This window comes from Octopus bimaculoides, chromosome 13, assembly GCF_046866305.1.
Source record: "Octopus bimaculoides isolate indiv1 chromosome 13, ASM4686630v1, whole genome shotgun sequence".
Taxonomy (NCBI): Eukaryota; Metazoa; Mollusca; class Cephalopoda; order Octopoda; family Octopodidae; genus Octopus; species Octopus bimaculoides.
The window spans coordinates 5,872,199-5,889,698 of NC_142940.1; the positions used below are offsets into that span (position 1 = coordinate 5,872,199).

The window sequence follows — 17,500 nt, forward strand, 5'->3', positions numbered from 1 at the left end:
TGTAAAAATGTCAATTTAGCATCTTTCAAGGATTTGGTTCTGCAGTAATTTATGAATATATATAAGACCCGAAGCTAAAATGTCTTTTAAACAATTAATTAATGGTAATCTTTACTTTCGCTTGTCAATTTAATCCTTTAATGAAGCCCCTGTGGCTTATGGGGCCACTGTTTGTTAACCCTTCTTTCTACGGTCATTAACCCTTATGCTGGAGAAATCAGATATATATTCACTCAAAATTACCCTTAACTGCAAAAAACAGTTGCGTATATACGCTTGCGTGGTTGGGTGGTAAGAAGCTTGCTTCCCAGCTACATGGTTCCAGGTTCAGTCCCACTGCATGGCACCTTGGGCAAGTGTCTTCTACCATAGCCTTGGCCTGACCAAAGCCTTGTGAGTGGATTTGGTAGATGGAAACTCAGAGAAGCCTGTCGAATATATATATATATATATATATATATATATATATATATATATATATATATATATATATATATATATATATATATATATATATATATATATATATATATATATATATATATATATATATATATATATATACATATATATATATATATATATATATATATATATATATATACATATATATATATATATACATATATATATATATATACATATATATATATATATACATATATATATATATATATATACACACACGTGCAGGGATGGCTATGTTGTAAGAAGCTTGCTTCCCAACCACATGGTTCCGGGTTCAGTCCCACTGCGTGGCACCTTGGGCAAGTGTCTTCTACTATAGCCAAATCATGCCAGAACTAATGTTGCCTGTGCTGGAGCCACATAAAAAGCACTGAATCCACTCTGCAGGGTGGTTGGTATTAGGAAGGGCAGCCATAAAAGGGAAGGGTGTTAAGAAGGGCAACCATAAAAACCCTGCCAAAACAGACACAGTAGCCTGGGGTAGTCTTCCACCTGGCCAGCTCCTGTCAGCCGTCCTACCTATGCATGCATGAAAGACGGATGTTGAATTATGATGGTGATGATGATGCTATATATATATATATCTGTAAAAATATGTGACACTTATTCAGTAGCCATGATAAAACTCCGAGTTTCGGATGCCAGGGTGGGAGCCAACATCTCTTCAGTTATCCAGCCAATTTCCCTTTGTTTTTAACGGTCATTTTTCACAGGAATTTTCAATTGGCCGGATAACTGAAGAGATGTTGGTGTGGGCTCCCACCCTGGCGTCCGAAACTCGGAGTTTTATCATGGCTACTGAATAAGTGTCACATATTTTTACAGATAAATTCCTCTATTTGCATAATATCGAGGTCTCTTTCTTTCTTTTGTTGTCCTTCCTGTCAAATATATATATATATATATATATATATATATATATATATATATATATGTATATATATATATATATATATACATTGATACATTGTACATGATTGTTCAATGATAGTTACTCCTGACAAAACCAGTTCTTCTGGATGGTTTGACATTTATTTTATATATTATATCATATATCATATATTGTCTTTATAATAACATTATGTTTCATGGAGAAACTAACATTGTATCATTCTGACAGTTTGAGACAGCAGCTGATTCTGTAGACTGTATTCTTACTGCTGTATGATGCCAGTACAATCAATATTCCATGATATATATATGTCTATATATGTTTGAAAGCACAATTTACAGAGACAAGTTTTGTCAGATTCTGCTGTCATAAACTGCAAAGGCAGCAATGCAATTGCTTCGTATGTTCTTCAGAGTTGAAAGAAATGCCATTTAAAATAACGAGGACTTCAGCTTGTTGACGACAAATTAATAATTTTCAAAGCTGAGGTAAGGATATTGAACGAGAAAGGCTGCGAGTAACTAGAAACCGTCTCGTAAATTAATTGTAGAATGTGTTAACTTGACTTCATACTTGCAAACTGACTGCACGTGGGGAGGGGGGAGTGAAAAAGGTTCCATCAGCTCATTAAGCAATGTTCTCCCCTCTTTCTTTTCCCTTTCGATGAAGTTTGGAATGTTTCAGATTCATAAAAGAACCCCACTCCAATAGCATGGAAACCTTTAATTCTAGAATTATTTCTAAAGAAGTTATAATCTGCCATTTTTTTCTGCCTGGGCCACCTCCTGTCCCATGTTAACTCTGACATGGTTTCTACAGCTGGGTGCTGTTCCTAATGCCAACCACTTTACAGTGTGCATATCCTCCTCCTGCTCCTCATCCTCCTCTTCATCACCATTTAATGTTGGTTTTCCATGCTGGTATGGGTTGGAGGGTTCAACAGCATCTGGTGAGACACATTTACATTTGTATTTTGTAAGTGTTCTGATAGAGCAGATCTATGATCTAAGATTATCCAGCCATGACCATCTTGTCTTATATTACAAACACCTTACGTTTAAGACTATCTTATCCAATATGTCCTTCTTGCAGTATTTTTCTACAAGACAGCATTGCAGGATTTGACTGAGTTTTGACTGCTATTTCTAGCATAGCAAGCTACCACTTATAGGCTCGTTTGCTGATCTCCAATTTATATATTTCACTACGATAATGCAGACTATAATAGCTTTTAGAAAATACAAATCATATATTTTAAAAATGCTTGTGTGACCTGTGTTATCTTTATGGGAAAACAAAGAGGAAAAGAAAATGGTTACTTTTATTATTTCTGATATTAATACCTTCATTAATATTATTATTATTATTATTGTTCTTGTTATTATCAATGTTGTTGTTGTTTGATAATTTCATATGGCCAGGTGTCCTGTCTCATATAGATTTATCCATCAATCATCTGTTATGTGGCTTTGCTCGATCAATATAACGACAAAAGCTTCAAGCAGTAAATCTATTAACACACAAATTTATGTAACTTTCTGATATTTATGTTCACCCCTTTTTGCTTGTGTGTTTGTGTGTGTGTGTGTATATGTGTGTGTGTGTGTGCATGTATATATATATATATATATATATATATATATGTAATGTTTGTGTATTTTCATGTCCTTCGTGTGTGTGTTTGTATGTATGTCATTCCAACAGAGTTTTGGGAAACATGCTACCCTTTATATTAATGTGTGTGTGTGTAGTTGAGAAGTTTGCCTTCCAACCACATGGTCTTATGTCCAGTTTCAATACAGGGCACTTTGGACAAGGGCCTTCTATTATATCCTTGGGCTATCCAAAGACTTGTGAATTGATTTGGTAGACAGAAACTTTTGTTCACTTCACCTATATATATATATATATATATATATATATATATATATATATATATATATATATATATATACACACATATATGTATGTATATTTATATGTATATTTATATATATATATATATATATATATATGTATGTATATTTATATATATATGTATATATATGACAGGTATTGGTATCCAGAAGACCCAAGATGGCAGGTAAGACTAACAAAGAATAAGTCCTGGGGTCGATTTGCTCGACTAAAGGCGGTGCTCCAGCATGGCCGCAGTCAAATGACTGAAACAAGTAAAAGAGTATTATTATTATTATTATTATTATTATTATTATTATTATTATTATTATTATTATTATTATTATTATCATTATTGGTTTCAGGTGATTCCTGCCCTTGTTGAGTTCCTTCGTGAATATCCTTCCTTTTCGGGATCAGTTTCCTTACCCTGTCTCCAGTTTGTTTATTGGGCCATCAAAAATCTTGAAGACAGTCCCAACCAATCAGTAAGTGTTATTCATTGAATATTGATTTAATTTAACATTGAGGCCAGGTGCAGGTGTGGCTGTGTGGTAAGAAATTTGCTTCCCAACCACATGGTTCTGGGTTCAGTCCCTGTGCATGACACATTTGGCAGTTATCTTTTACTATAGCCTCAGAGCAACCAAAGCCATGAGAGTGGATTTGGTCGATGGAAACTGAAAGAGGCCCAACATATATTTGTGTGTGTGTCTTTGTCACTGTGTTTGTACCCTATCACCACTTGACATCTGGTGTTGGTGTGTTTACATCCATGTAACTTAACAGTTTGGCAAAAGAAACCAATATAATAAGTACCAGGCTTAAAAAATATGTACTGGGGTTGATTTGTTGAACTGAAATTCTTCAAGGTGGTGCCCCAGAATGGCCACAGTCTAATGCTGTGATATTGTTTATTTTTATGATGACCTTGTAGGGTAGGTATGAGAGGCCAGATCTGGCTGGTTTGAATATAAAACTCAGAATATTTGGACCAGATATGGTCGGTTCAAATGCTAAAGGCATAAGATGTTATTCAATAGTTTATCATCTTCTCTCTTAATATTCTCTTGTTGCTCACCGAATTTCCTTTCTTGTTTCAGAAAAGTGGACTCAGTTCAACTTTGAGACGTCTTGGAGAAGAGCTGTACCATTCCAGAGCTTCCACTACTGCAAGAATTGCAGAAGAGGATATACTGATTGAGCAGAAGGATGCATTCCCACCTCTGCCAAATACTGGCAAAGAAGGTTTGTTCTTCAAGAGTTCTGATTGCCATGTTCGTCTGCTGTGTGCCCTGATTGTCTTGAAAACTGTGTCGCAAGGTAAGCCGTATTCTTTAGATTTCATTTCGTTATTTTAGTTTTTTTTATGTTCCTTGATTTGGAATTCTGTGCAGCAAATCAGATCAAGCTCTAAATTATGATTATTATTATTATTATTATTATTATTATTATTATTATCATTATTATTGTTTTTGGAAATGTGCTGTGCGTGAGAAGACCCGGCAAGCCAAGTAAAATCGTTGCCAGTGCCCCTGGACTGGCTCTTGTGCGGGTGGCACATGAGATGCACCATTTTGAGCATGGCCGTTGCCAGTACCGCCTGACTGGCTCCCGTAGGATTTTCGAGTGAGATCGTTGCCAGTGCCCCTGGACTGGCTTGTGTGGGTGGCACATAAAAGACACCATTTCGAGCGTGGCCGTTTTCGTGCGGGTGACACGTAAAAGCACCCACTACACTCTCTGAGTGGTTGGCGTTAGGAAGGGCATCCAGCTGTAGAAACTCTGCCAAATTAGATTGGAGCCTGGTGTTGCCATCTGGTTTCACCAGTCCTCAGTCAAATCGTTCAACCCATGCTAGCATGGAAAGCGGACGTTAAACGATGATGATGAACGATGATGATGTAGGAGGCTGGCAGAATCATTAGCATGCTAGGCAAAATACTTAGTGGCATTCCATCTGTCTCAATGTTCTGAGTTCAAATTCCCCTGAGGTCGACTTTGTCTTTTATCATTTCAGGATCAATAGATTAAGTACCAGTGAAACGCTGGGGTTTGATGTAATCAACTAGTCCTCTCCCCCAAAATTTCAGGCCTTGTGCCTTTAGTAGAAATGATTATTATTATAATTGTTGTTGCTATTATTATTATTATTATTATTATTATTATTATTATTATTATTGTTATCTCTATTTAATAATATTCAGTATAAATGTTGATTGGTTGGTTGATTTCTCCAGTCAGGCTTTACATTGTAGAGAAAGGAAGACAGAGAAAGAGAGAGAGAGAGAGAGATAGAGAGGGTTATGGGAAGAGTTACACAAATGAGAAATTTTTTTCATTAAATTTTATGTTGAAGTAATAAATATTTTTCTTTTGAAAATTAGTATTCACTTCATCATTTTGTCTAAACACAATGAAAATTTGATAAAAGTCGAATTATAATTCTTTGTATGCATTCTGTATTTCCTGATATCATCCATAATGGCAAAAGTATACACTTCTGAAGTTACCTGTCATACAACAGGTAACTTCTGAAGTTACCTGTCATACAACAGGTAACAGTTTAATTATTATCATTATGGTGGTAACGGATTGGCAAAGTTGTTCGAAAATTGCAAGATTCAGAAGAATATGGTGGTAGAATGATGATGGTTAAGGTGCCTGGATGACATAGTTTGGTAAAATAAAACTTTGGAAAGAAAGAAAATGGTAAATAAATAAAAATCAAGACCAGTCTGTTGGAGATGAAATTTTAAATGTAATATTAAAAAAAAAAAAGCAAAGTAAGAAAGAAGAAATGCTGACTCGAAACATTTGTGAAAGAAATCCTTAAAATTCTTTGAAGATGAGATCATTCTAGTGTTCTGTGATAAAAAAAAATTTCCTGTCTTTTGTGTATTTGGTTTTTCTTCATTTTTTTTTTAAACAAGAGTATTTTTTTTCTTATGTTTTGTTTGTTTAAATTCCTGGTCCTTTAGAAACTGAGTTTTTTCTTCTTCATTTTTAAAAAAAAATAAAACTTTGATTTCAAAAGAATGAAGTTTAAAAGTCAAGACTGTTTATTTGCGTTTCGTTTTTCAATATCTGGCTGACATTTTAAGTTCCATTTTGGTGAGGTTTCCTTCTAAAGGTTGAATGTATTATGATGTGTTTGCCATATTTATTACACGTTATGGACCAGGTAAAGAAAGTAGCAGGAAATAGTTCTTGCATAGCACAACTGACCAGGAAAAGAATTAGCTTAGACATATATATATATATATATATATATATATATATATATATATATATATATACAATGGGCTTCTTTCAGTTTCTGTCTACCAAATCCACTGACAAAACTTTAGTAGAAGGCACTTGCCCAAGGTATCATGCAGTTGGAATGAACCCAGAACCATGTGGTTGGGAAGCAAGTGTATGTATACACACACACACACACACATATAGGTGCAGGCATGGCTGTGTGGTAAGAAATAATCTACCCAACTCCATGATTCCAGGTTCAGTTCCACTCTATGACACCCTGGTTAACTTTCTGAGTAGATTTGGTAGATGGAATCTGAAAGCCCATCAGATATATATATATATATATGTGTGTGTGTGTGTGTGTGTGTGTGTGTGTGTATATCAAAATGTAACTACATGTGGATCATTGGCGATTTTTTTTCCCTCCATCTTCCTTTGAACTTTCCTCTGTCTCTTGTTTCCTGAAGAAGAGTCTTTGCTCGAAATGTAAAACTAACTTTCTTTCCTTCCCTGAGCATTTGCTAAATCTTTGCATGTACTATGTCCTTACGTTGTGTTTTTCATTTGTATTTCCTTTGTTTTTTTGGATTAATGATATATATATATATATATATATATATATATATATATATGTGTGTGTATATATATCTGTGTGTGTGTGCATGTGCATTTATCTCTCTCACCCCACCACTTCATAATCGGTGTTGGTTTATTTATGTCCCTGTAACTAAGCAGTACAGCAAGAAAGAGTGCAAATGTCCTGCGGCCAATTTGTTTGACTAAGCCTTTGAAGGCTGTGCCCCAGCATGGCCATAGTCTAATGACTGAAACAAGTAAAAAGGCAAAACACAAAAGGGCTGTGTGTTAGAGAGAGAGAGAGAGAGAGAGAGTGAAAGAGATAGATAGATAGATAGAGAGAGAGAGAGAGAGAGAGAGAGAGAGATAAATAAAGAGAACTTTCATATTTATAGATTTACAAAATATAATGCGGCAGAAGTGACATTGTTCGCATTAGAAGAAGCAATATAAAAACTTGTAGAATTGTATTAATAATGATGATGATGGTGGTGATTGAGGTGGTGGTGGTGGTGGTGGTTGTGTATGTACGTGTGTGAAATGTTATATTGTATAAATTATGCGAAGACCAACTGGCCACTGCTCTCATGACCTAATAGGGCCAGTGAAGTTCATCTCACACACTTCTGAAGATTATCAGCCAAATTCAATTTAAAATAAATATAGATTTTTTTCTTTTTCTTTCTTTCTTTTTTTCCCCACTTGGCACAAAGCTCAAACTGTTCTAAGCAAGGGGTTATAATGTGATTGATCTGAGTACATGACATTGATTTCATTTTATTGAACTTTTATGTACGAAAGGTAAAGTTACCTTCAAGCAGAATTTCAACCCAGATTGGAGCAAAGTGGACACAGCACCATAAATCATTTGTTTCTTCGTTGTGCTGTTTAGCCAACCAGGTCAGCTCTGACTGGCTAAACTTAACATCGGAGGCTTTCCACATGTGACCATCCCATCTTTTCATTCTAGATTCAGTTTGTTCAGGTGTTTCTAATGCCCTTTCTCTTCTCTTGGTAAGAGCATTTGATGCTCTCCTGGGTGCAGCCTTTTCAGGAATTTGAGAGTCCCTAAGTATTTGCATATTTTCAGCATTGGAAGCTCTCCTGGCTGCTGTTTGATCTGGGTTTTCATTTGCACAGGACTTTTTTTTTCCTCACTGCAGCCTTGGCTATTTCATGGGTGACTTTTGCTGGATTTTGCAATTTATTTCAATTATTCCCAAATTTATTTCCAAGTTATAAAAATTGTTACATTAATATGCTAATACCTACGTAGTTACGTACGAATGTACCTGTGGTGTGTGTCACACTTAGTCGAAAGGAAGAGATAAAAAGAGAGAAATGAAACTTGTTAAGCAGAAGAAGTATCGTTGAGGTAAGAGGCAAGGTGGCAAAGAATAGAGAGTAAGAAAGTGAATGAGAGAGGACACGGATAGCATTGAGAGGTAAGAGGAATATACTGCATTAAATGCAGGAGAAAGGTTAGAGGCAAGGAGACATAGAGGAGGGAGGAGAAAGAGATTTAGAGAGATAGATTGATCGAGCAAGAGGAGAGGAGAGAAAATGATGGTGAAAGAGAATGAAGCTATTCTCAGAGAGAAAATGCAAGAAAGCTTCTTGTTTTGGATGATATATATAATAAAGCCATTGTGACAGTTATTCTATGCGTTTGAAAGGTATTCGTATACAATTTCATTAAAAATCCAATTTTCCTGAAAGTTATGAGGCGGAAAATGTCAGGTCATGTGAATTTTCTGAAATTCCTCTCCTTAGTCCTCCAGAAAATTTTTTTTCCAACAAATCTTAACATACACTCAAACAACAGGATCTAAGCGATTGTTTATGAAATTTATGAGGCAACAAAGTCAGTGGGGTATGCATCTGTAGTTATGCCCATAATTATTCGATACTTATTAAATGAAGTCATTATTTGCAGATGCTTACCTTTTTTATGTTTCCCATGAATTTTCATGGCTCCAGCTTGTAAAAATTGTTATTGTACAAAAATATATGTCGCAAAAAATCACATTAAAAAATTGCTGAAAACAAGCGCAATAATGGAAACTTGGGAATCCAAAATTTCAGGTCTGGAGTTGGTCTGGAATGTTTTCAATTTACTCACAGAGTTGGCCTGATTCCAAAATGGTATGATATGTTGGGCTACGGCATCTAGGAATAAAGTTGAAAAAGTGTGACACACTGACATTCGCATTTATTATATTAGATGATAAACATAAATAAAAGTGAGTTTTTTAAAAAAATTGCCTGGTTTCACTAAAATAGTTAATTCTGGGACACCCTGTATCTTCAATAGGCTATCAAAATATTTGTAGGCATGGGATTATTATAGAAGACACTTTGTGGGATTGAACCCCAAACCCATATGGATGCAAAGTGAGCTTAACCACACAGCCATACAAAAGAATCGATACAATAAAGTCTCAGTGAACTGCATCACTCTACAATATTTGGTAAAATCTTTCATTTTTGCATCAGTATTTGTAGTTCTTGCTTAATGGAATTATTTTCGAGTTATGGCAGAACATAATTTTATTTATCTTGGAAACTTAAAGGTTATGGAGACACCACTTTTGCAGAAAGAAATTAGATAACTTCAGCATCTACAATGAATACCCAGGTGACTTAGAGCTCTTTTGTTTTTAAAGATATCACTATTCAAATTATTAACCATGAAACTCTCTGTGTGTGTATATATATATATATATATATATATATATATATATATATATATATATATAAAGAAAGGGGGTGACGAGAGAATGAACAATTATCTTAAGAACTTCATTAACTTACAGCTGTTTCCACTATAAGATGCGGTGGATTCATAGTTGAGTGCCTGAGTAACTAAGTCCACAAGATGATTCATTCCTTTGTCATCATGCAGAGTGGCATGGCAATATGCGGAGCGGTATGGCAAAGCATGGAGTGGCACAACAATGCGCAGAGTGGCATGGGAATGTGCAGAGTGGTATGGCAATGGGTGGAATGACTTGGGAACATGGGAATGTGTGGCGTGGCATTTTATGTTGTGTAGTGTTGTGGTATGATTGCAGTGCTTATTGTTAACGCTATCCATTCCCATGCCCTCCACCTGCTATAAATCATTCCTGTATCTCATGAACTCAGTTTCATGAGCATTATTTACAGTACTGGAGTGGGTAGGAATCTTTATCAGGAGACACACAGACAAGCCACACTTAATAGGAAAACTTAATTAAGAGAAGCAATTTATGAGAAATAAATTAATTCAGTCTAATATAATTATTGCAGCCAAATTATCAGAATTTATTTTGTTGAAGACCAGCAGGTGTGGTGGGCATTTTTGGCTTGCTGTATTGTACAAAGGAACCATGCATATAATGTGGCTCCTTTACTATTTTCTGGACCTAAAAATCTGTAATGTATCCTACCCCCATAATTTTTTTTTTTATATTGGGTACAGGTGCCACATCCATGCTGGTGCCACATCCATGCTGGTGCCACATCCATGCTGGTGCCACATCCATGCTGGTGCCACATCCATGCTGGTGCCACATCCATGCTGGTGCCACATCCATGCTGGTGCCACATCCATGCTGGTGCCACATCCATGCTGGTGCCACATCCATGCTGGTGCCACATCCATGCTGGTGCCACATCCATGCTGGTGTCACATCCATGCTGGTGCCACATCCATGCTGGTGTCACATCCATGCTGGTGCCACAACCATGCTGGTGCCACATCCATGCTGGTGCCACATCCATGCTGGTGCCACATCCATGCTGGTGCCACATCCATGCTGGTGCCACATCCATGCTGGTGCCACATCCATGCTGGTGTCACATCCATGCTGGTGCCACATCCATGCTGGTGCCACATCCATGCTGGTGTCACATCCATGCTGGTGCCACAACCATGCTGGTGCCACATCCATGCTGGTGTCACATCCATGCTGGTGCCACATCCATGCTGGTGTCACATCCATGCTGGTGCCACATCCATGCTGGTGCCACATCCATGCTGGTGCCACATCCATGCTGGTGCCACATCCATGCTGGTGCCACATCCATGCTGGTGCCACATCCATGCTGGTGCCACATCCATGCTGGTGCCACATCCATGCTGGTGCCACATCCATGCTGGTGCCACATCCATGCTGGTGCCACATCCATGCTGGTGCCACATCCATGCTGGTGCCACATCCATGCTGGTGCCACATCCATGCTGGTGCCACATCCATGCTGGTGCCACTTAAGAAGCACCCAGTACTCTGTGTAAAGCGGTTAGCATTAGGAAGACAAATGGAGTCTGGTGCGACTCTTTGGCTTGCCAATTCCTGTCAAACCTTTCAGTCTGTGCCAGCATGGAAAATAGTTGTTAAAGGATAATGATGATAATTGTCATGAAGTCACTTATGGAGTTCTACTAGTAACATGTAGTCCAATACATGGACTACATGTTACGCTTGTATGGTCAGGTTGTTGGCACCTAGACTATCTCACTACCCACTTCATTTGACTTGCCTGATGAAGGTTGGTAGAAATCTAGAAGGATATGTCTAATGTAGGGTGAAAGACTACCTAATAAATAGCCCAAGGGCTTGGAAATATGACCACTGGGAGTAAGGCACCTCTTGGCTTTTGTTAAAGCATGTCTCTAAGAGAGAGAGAGAGGGTACTACTGTGTCTACAGTTACACTGGCTGTATAACAGGGTGAGTGGTCTGGACATGAGGGATTTTATATTTAGATGCTCTTCCTGTCACCAACTTGTTTACAGAAAAGGGATTTTGTATTCAAAAGCGCAGAGCTATCTCGGCACACTATGTAAAGTGGTTGGAATTTATGCCAAATTATTTACATTATTTACATTTGACGGATACTTGTCCTCATCTTGTTTGTTGTTAACACAACGTTTCGGCTGATATAACCTCCAGCCTTCATCAGGTGTCTTGGGGAAATTTCAAACCTGGGTTCTCATTCCTGAGGTATTTTTCCATGTTATTATTATTATTATTATTATTATTATTATTAATGGTTGGCATTAGGAAGGGCATCCAGCTGTAGAAACTCTGCCAGATCAGATTGGAGCCTGGTGCAGCCTTCTGGCTTGCCAGTCCTCAGTCAAATCATCCAACCCATGCTAGCATGGAAAGCAGACGTTAAACGATGATGATGATGATGATGATGACGATTAATAATAATGATAATATATAAAAAAATACCTTAGGAATGAGAACTCAGGTTTGAAATTTCCCCAAGACACCTGATGTCAGCCGAAATGTTGTGTTAGCAACAAACAAGATGAGGACAAATATCCATCAGTTGTAAATAATGAAAATTTGAAATTTTGTTGAACATTCTCTTCTTCCACCAAACATTATATAATAAGCGTACCGAAATTTGTTGGCGTGTTCTTGTAAATATATGCCATAAAAGAAAATTTATTATCTAGCTAAGAAATGCATTTACAAATATATTGCTGTGACACTAAAAGCAATTAGAGATATCTCTTGTACATCCTGTGCATTTGCTGCAACAGGTGACACAGTTCAAAGTGCAGTAGCTGTATACATGCATAACACCTGTATGCACCTTACATAGTATTGCACGTAGATGCACACCTGTATGCATGCCATCTACATGTACCTAAAAGTGCACATACGAGCATATCGTCCACATGCGCTTAACACTGAGTGCACATGCATGCAAACATGCTGTATACTGATGCTTAGTGTTGCACTTGTATGCACGTGTACTTTCGTGTGTAAGTGATATATTCTGCAAGAAAAGCATGAAGCACCGAACCATTCTTCCTGTCCATGTTGTTACGACGATGATGACGACCACCACCACAACTACTACCATTGCCATGACTACTACAACCACCACCACCACCACCACAACTACTACCCTTACCATGGCTACTACAACCACCACCATCACCACTACTGCCCTGACTACTACAACCGCTGCCACCATCACCACCACTGTCATGACTACCACTATCACCACCACCTCCATCACCACCACCACCATAACTACTACAACCACCACCACCACCGTCATGACTACTACAACCACCACCTCTATTATTGCCATTACCACTACCATTGCTACAACTCCCATCATCATCATCACTGTCATAACCACTAGTGCTACCACCACCACAGTTATCAACTACTAATAACTTCTACTACTACCACCACCACAACTGTTACTACAGCTACCAACAGTATAGTTACCAACTGCACCCCCTCCATTACTGCTGTACTACTCGTACTACTACTATCACTGTTTCTCCTCTCACTACCACCACCACCACTAATCCTAGTATAGCTGCTACCAGCACCAGCACCACCACCATCACCATCACCACCACAACCACAGCCACCATCACCAACCACTACCACCACTACTACTGCCACCACCACAATCACCACCACCACCACAGCCACCATCACCACCACCACAGCCACCACCACCACCACCACCACCACCAAAGCTGTTGCTCTACCAAAAATTTAGTTGGCTTTCCAGTTACTATTTCTATGTCATATCACTTGTGTGTGTGCGTGAGCATAGCTGTGAGTGCATGTGTGTATATGTATGTAACTGAGTGTGCATGCGTGTGTATCTGAGTGCATGTGTGTGCTTGTGTGTGTATGAGTGCATGTGTGTGTGTATGTGCATAACAGTGTGTGTGTGCATACATGTGTTTAGTGTGTACATGTGTGTTTATATACATAACTGAGAGTGTTGTGTATACTTGTGAATGCATGTGTGTGTGTATAGCAGTGTCTGTATATGTCTGTGTACCTCTGTGTGTGTACGTATGAATGAGTACATTGTGTATGTGTGTGTATATGTGTGTTTTAGTGTGTGTATGCAAATTGTGTGTGGGGTTGAGTGTTAAGCCGTTTCAAATTTTGAAAGCAATTAAAACCCTTGATTTCATCACCATTATCATCATCGTCATCGTTGTCATCATCATCGTTGTCGTTGTCATCGTCATTGTTGTCATCACAGAAACATTTGAAAGGAACAATGTAAGAATATAAGAAAAGAATATAAACGGAAAGAGAATAAAGAAAAACATAAATAAATAAAGGAGGCAGAGAGAGTGGGGGAGGGAGGGAGAGATAGGTAGGTTGGTATTGTAAAATTGGAGGTGTGTGTACAGAGAGAGAGAGGGAGAGGGGAGAGAGAGAGGCAAGAAATTTAATTGGAGGTATGTGTACAGAGAGAGGGAGAGGGGGAGAGAGAGAGAGAGAGAGAGAGAGGCAAGAAATTTAATTCCAATGATTTTTGTTTTTTTTATTTTGTTACGTATTATCTCATTGTGTTCAGAAACAAAGTAAAAACTTGTTGTCGTGGAACTATTTCAAAACTAACCATTGTAGAACAGAACAAGAAGAAGAAGAAGAAAATAAAAACAAAACGAAATTTACTACAAAAGTACAAAGAAAATGCAGTGACAATAGCAACAACGACAACAACAATGATAAAATAAGAAGAAAAAAAGAAAGAAACCAAACATGCTTGTGACTATATTGTTTTAGAAATAGTTCTGTCAGTACAGATTGGTTGAAATAATCTGACACTACACCTCACATTTCAAATATATTCTCTTTATTTTGCAATAGTTTAAGATGTGAAGTCATGTGGTCTAGTGGTTAGAGTGTTTGGCTGATGATCATAAGGTTGTGGGTTCGATTCCTGGACTCGAGACCTTTGGCTATATGCTGTGCTTGAGGAGAAAACCTGTCAAGCCGGCCATTATACTGTTTAACATTATCTGATATTACCAGTATTGGCAGAGTATGTTCCCAACATTACCTGCCATATGCTAATCAAGGGAGATAAATCCAAACTATGCAAAGGTATCTGTGTTTTGGGGGATAGACAAACAAAGAAATCAAGAGACCTACTGCCATTTATATTAATGGATACACTGGGCTTGCATCCATTTCCATCTACCAAATTTCACTCCTGAGGATTTGGTAAATTCAAGGCTGTATGGATTAAAGGATAGCTCTTCAAGGTGTTGGATTGTGGTGAAATTGAGCCTGCCAATGTGGAACCACATGTTTGCAAAGTGAACTGCTTAACCTGACAGCTCACTATATTATCCCAGTGTAGAATATCTCCATAAACCGAATTTATGATTTTGATGATTATTAGCTCTGACTTACACTTTCTGACTGATTATCCAATGTGTTCCACCAGTGTGTGTGTGTATAAATAGACGTGTATCTGTGTGTGAGTGTATATATATATATATATATATATATATATATATATATAGATAGATAGATATAGATATATATATGTATATATATGTACACTTTTTTTGAGATATATATATGTATATGTATAGATATGTATATGTATGTATATATATATGTATATATATGTATATATAAATATATATGTATATATATGTATATATAAATATATATGCATATATAAGTATATATATGTATATATATATATATATATATATATATATATTCACTAAATGCCTCCTTGACTTGGCTGATATATATATGTGTTGTCATGCACGCTAGTAACACTTTGAGGAATAGTTGCCAGCTTGAACCAACCATTTCTCTCCCCTTCCCTATCACTACCTCTCTCCCTCTCCTCTCCTCTCCTCTCCTATCCTATCCTAACCGCCCCCCCCCCCAGCATCCCTCTTCTTTGGCCATATTTTATTACAATGAATAAATTTACCAAAACAGATTTAACTGAGCATATGATGAGAAAATTAGTAAATATTCTGCTGTTAAGTTACTATGTAATCTGTTGTTGCTGCTACTGCTGCATCTGCTACTGCTGCATCTGCTACTGCTGCATCTGCTGCTGTTGTTGTTTTTGTTGGTAGTACTATCAGTATTAATTCTATTGTTGTTTATTTTTCAATTAATGTTGCTGTTTAGCCCCAGGTCAGTCTTCTGTTGAACAGGCCTATGATTAAAGGCATTCCAGTCATGACCCTCCAGCCTTTATATTATGTATAGGGAACCCAAGACCGCCCCCCCCCCATCCTACATATGCTCCTTTTCTTTTTTTAAGATGTTTTGGGTTTATTTTTTAGGGAGCTTTGATTTCTATTTCTAGAAGACTGTATAACCACATAGAGGCTATCATGGCTCTATCTTGTTGTTGGTGGGGGCGGGGGAAGTAGTGTTGATGCTGAAGACCACGTTGTTCTATTGTTGCTATAACTGTTACTGTTGATGTTGGTGTTGCTGCTCTGTAAGATTTAGTGCATTTTTCCCAAAGACTCAAAGAATTATGGTGGGGTGTGGATGGGTGGTACCAGAAGTTTGTGGAAATCATTGCCATAGACAACACCAACATCAATGAGAATCAGAGGAATTGGCTATGTGGTAAGAAGTTTGCTTCCCAGACACATGATTCTGGGTTCAGTCCCACTGTGTGGCACCTTGGGTAATATCAGATAATGTTAAACAGTATTAATGTTATTGATAATATACATTTACTGCAAATGTACATATGATATATTTATTTTATTTCATTTTAATTAAATGAATATTCATGCACAATTTCTAATTTTTGCAGACAATATATCACTTTTTTACTTTATTTGACACATGAATAGAACTCATGTCTGGAAACCTCGTGACATACTTAGATTGTTGAAAAAGATCAATAATAGGACCCATCCAATGGATCTTTCTATCGACTACATATCACTAATATTTTATTTAAACAACCCAAGGGAAATAACCTATACCACCTGCAGTTTTTAGCGAAGCGATCAATATTTGATTTTCACAATCAGCCGACCTAATTCTGCATTTCACTACTCACAGAGTTGAACTGCTAAACATTATTATTGCACTTCCTTAATTTGAATCTCTTCATTCATACATTTCTATACATACATACTTTTTTAAATTCCCATTACTCCGATAATTCTGCATTTTTAAAGTCTGGTGCAGGCTCCTGCCTGGCCAGCTCTTGTCAAACTGTACAACCCATGGCAGCATGGAAGGCGGACGTTGAATGATGATGATGATGATGATTTTAAAAGCAAAGAGCTAACAGAAGATTTGTTTGTAAGGGAAGTTAACAAGGCTGGTCCTTTGAATTACAGGTAGAACTCATTTTTTCCTGGTGGGTGGACTTGAGCAATATGAAATGAAATACCTTGCTCAAGGATACAACATGCTCACCTTACAATCATGAGTCAGATACCTAAACTATTAAGCCATGTACCTTCACTGTATATATATATATATATATATATATATAAAGTACACACACACACACACACACACTTTGATGTGTGGATGTGTGCATGTGCATCTGTAATGTGTGGGTGCTGTGATACACATATACATATGTATATACACATATATGAATGTGTGTGTATATGGGTATATATCAT

The 17,500-nt window shown here is 37.3% G+C and overlaps 1 protein-coding gene across 1 annotated transcript in view; it reads left to right on the forward strand.

Annotated features, from left to right (window-relative positions):
* Positions 1–17,500, forward strand: part of LOC106869270 (coiled-coil domain-containing protein 138) — a 41,925-nt gene that overhangs the window by 18,662 nt on the left and 5,763 nt on the right. The window contains exons 10-11 of the mRNA XM_014914942.3: positions 3,622–3,744; positions 4,360–4,579. Of these exons, the coding sequence (XP_014770428.1) occupies positions 3,622–3,744; positions 4,360–4,579 (343 nt within the window). The remainder of the gene's footprint in view (positions 1–3,621; positions 3,745–4,359; positions 4,580–17,500) is intronic.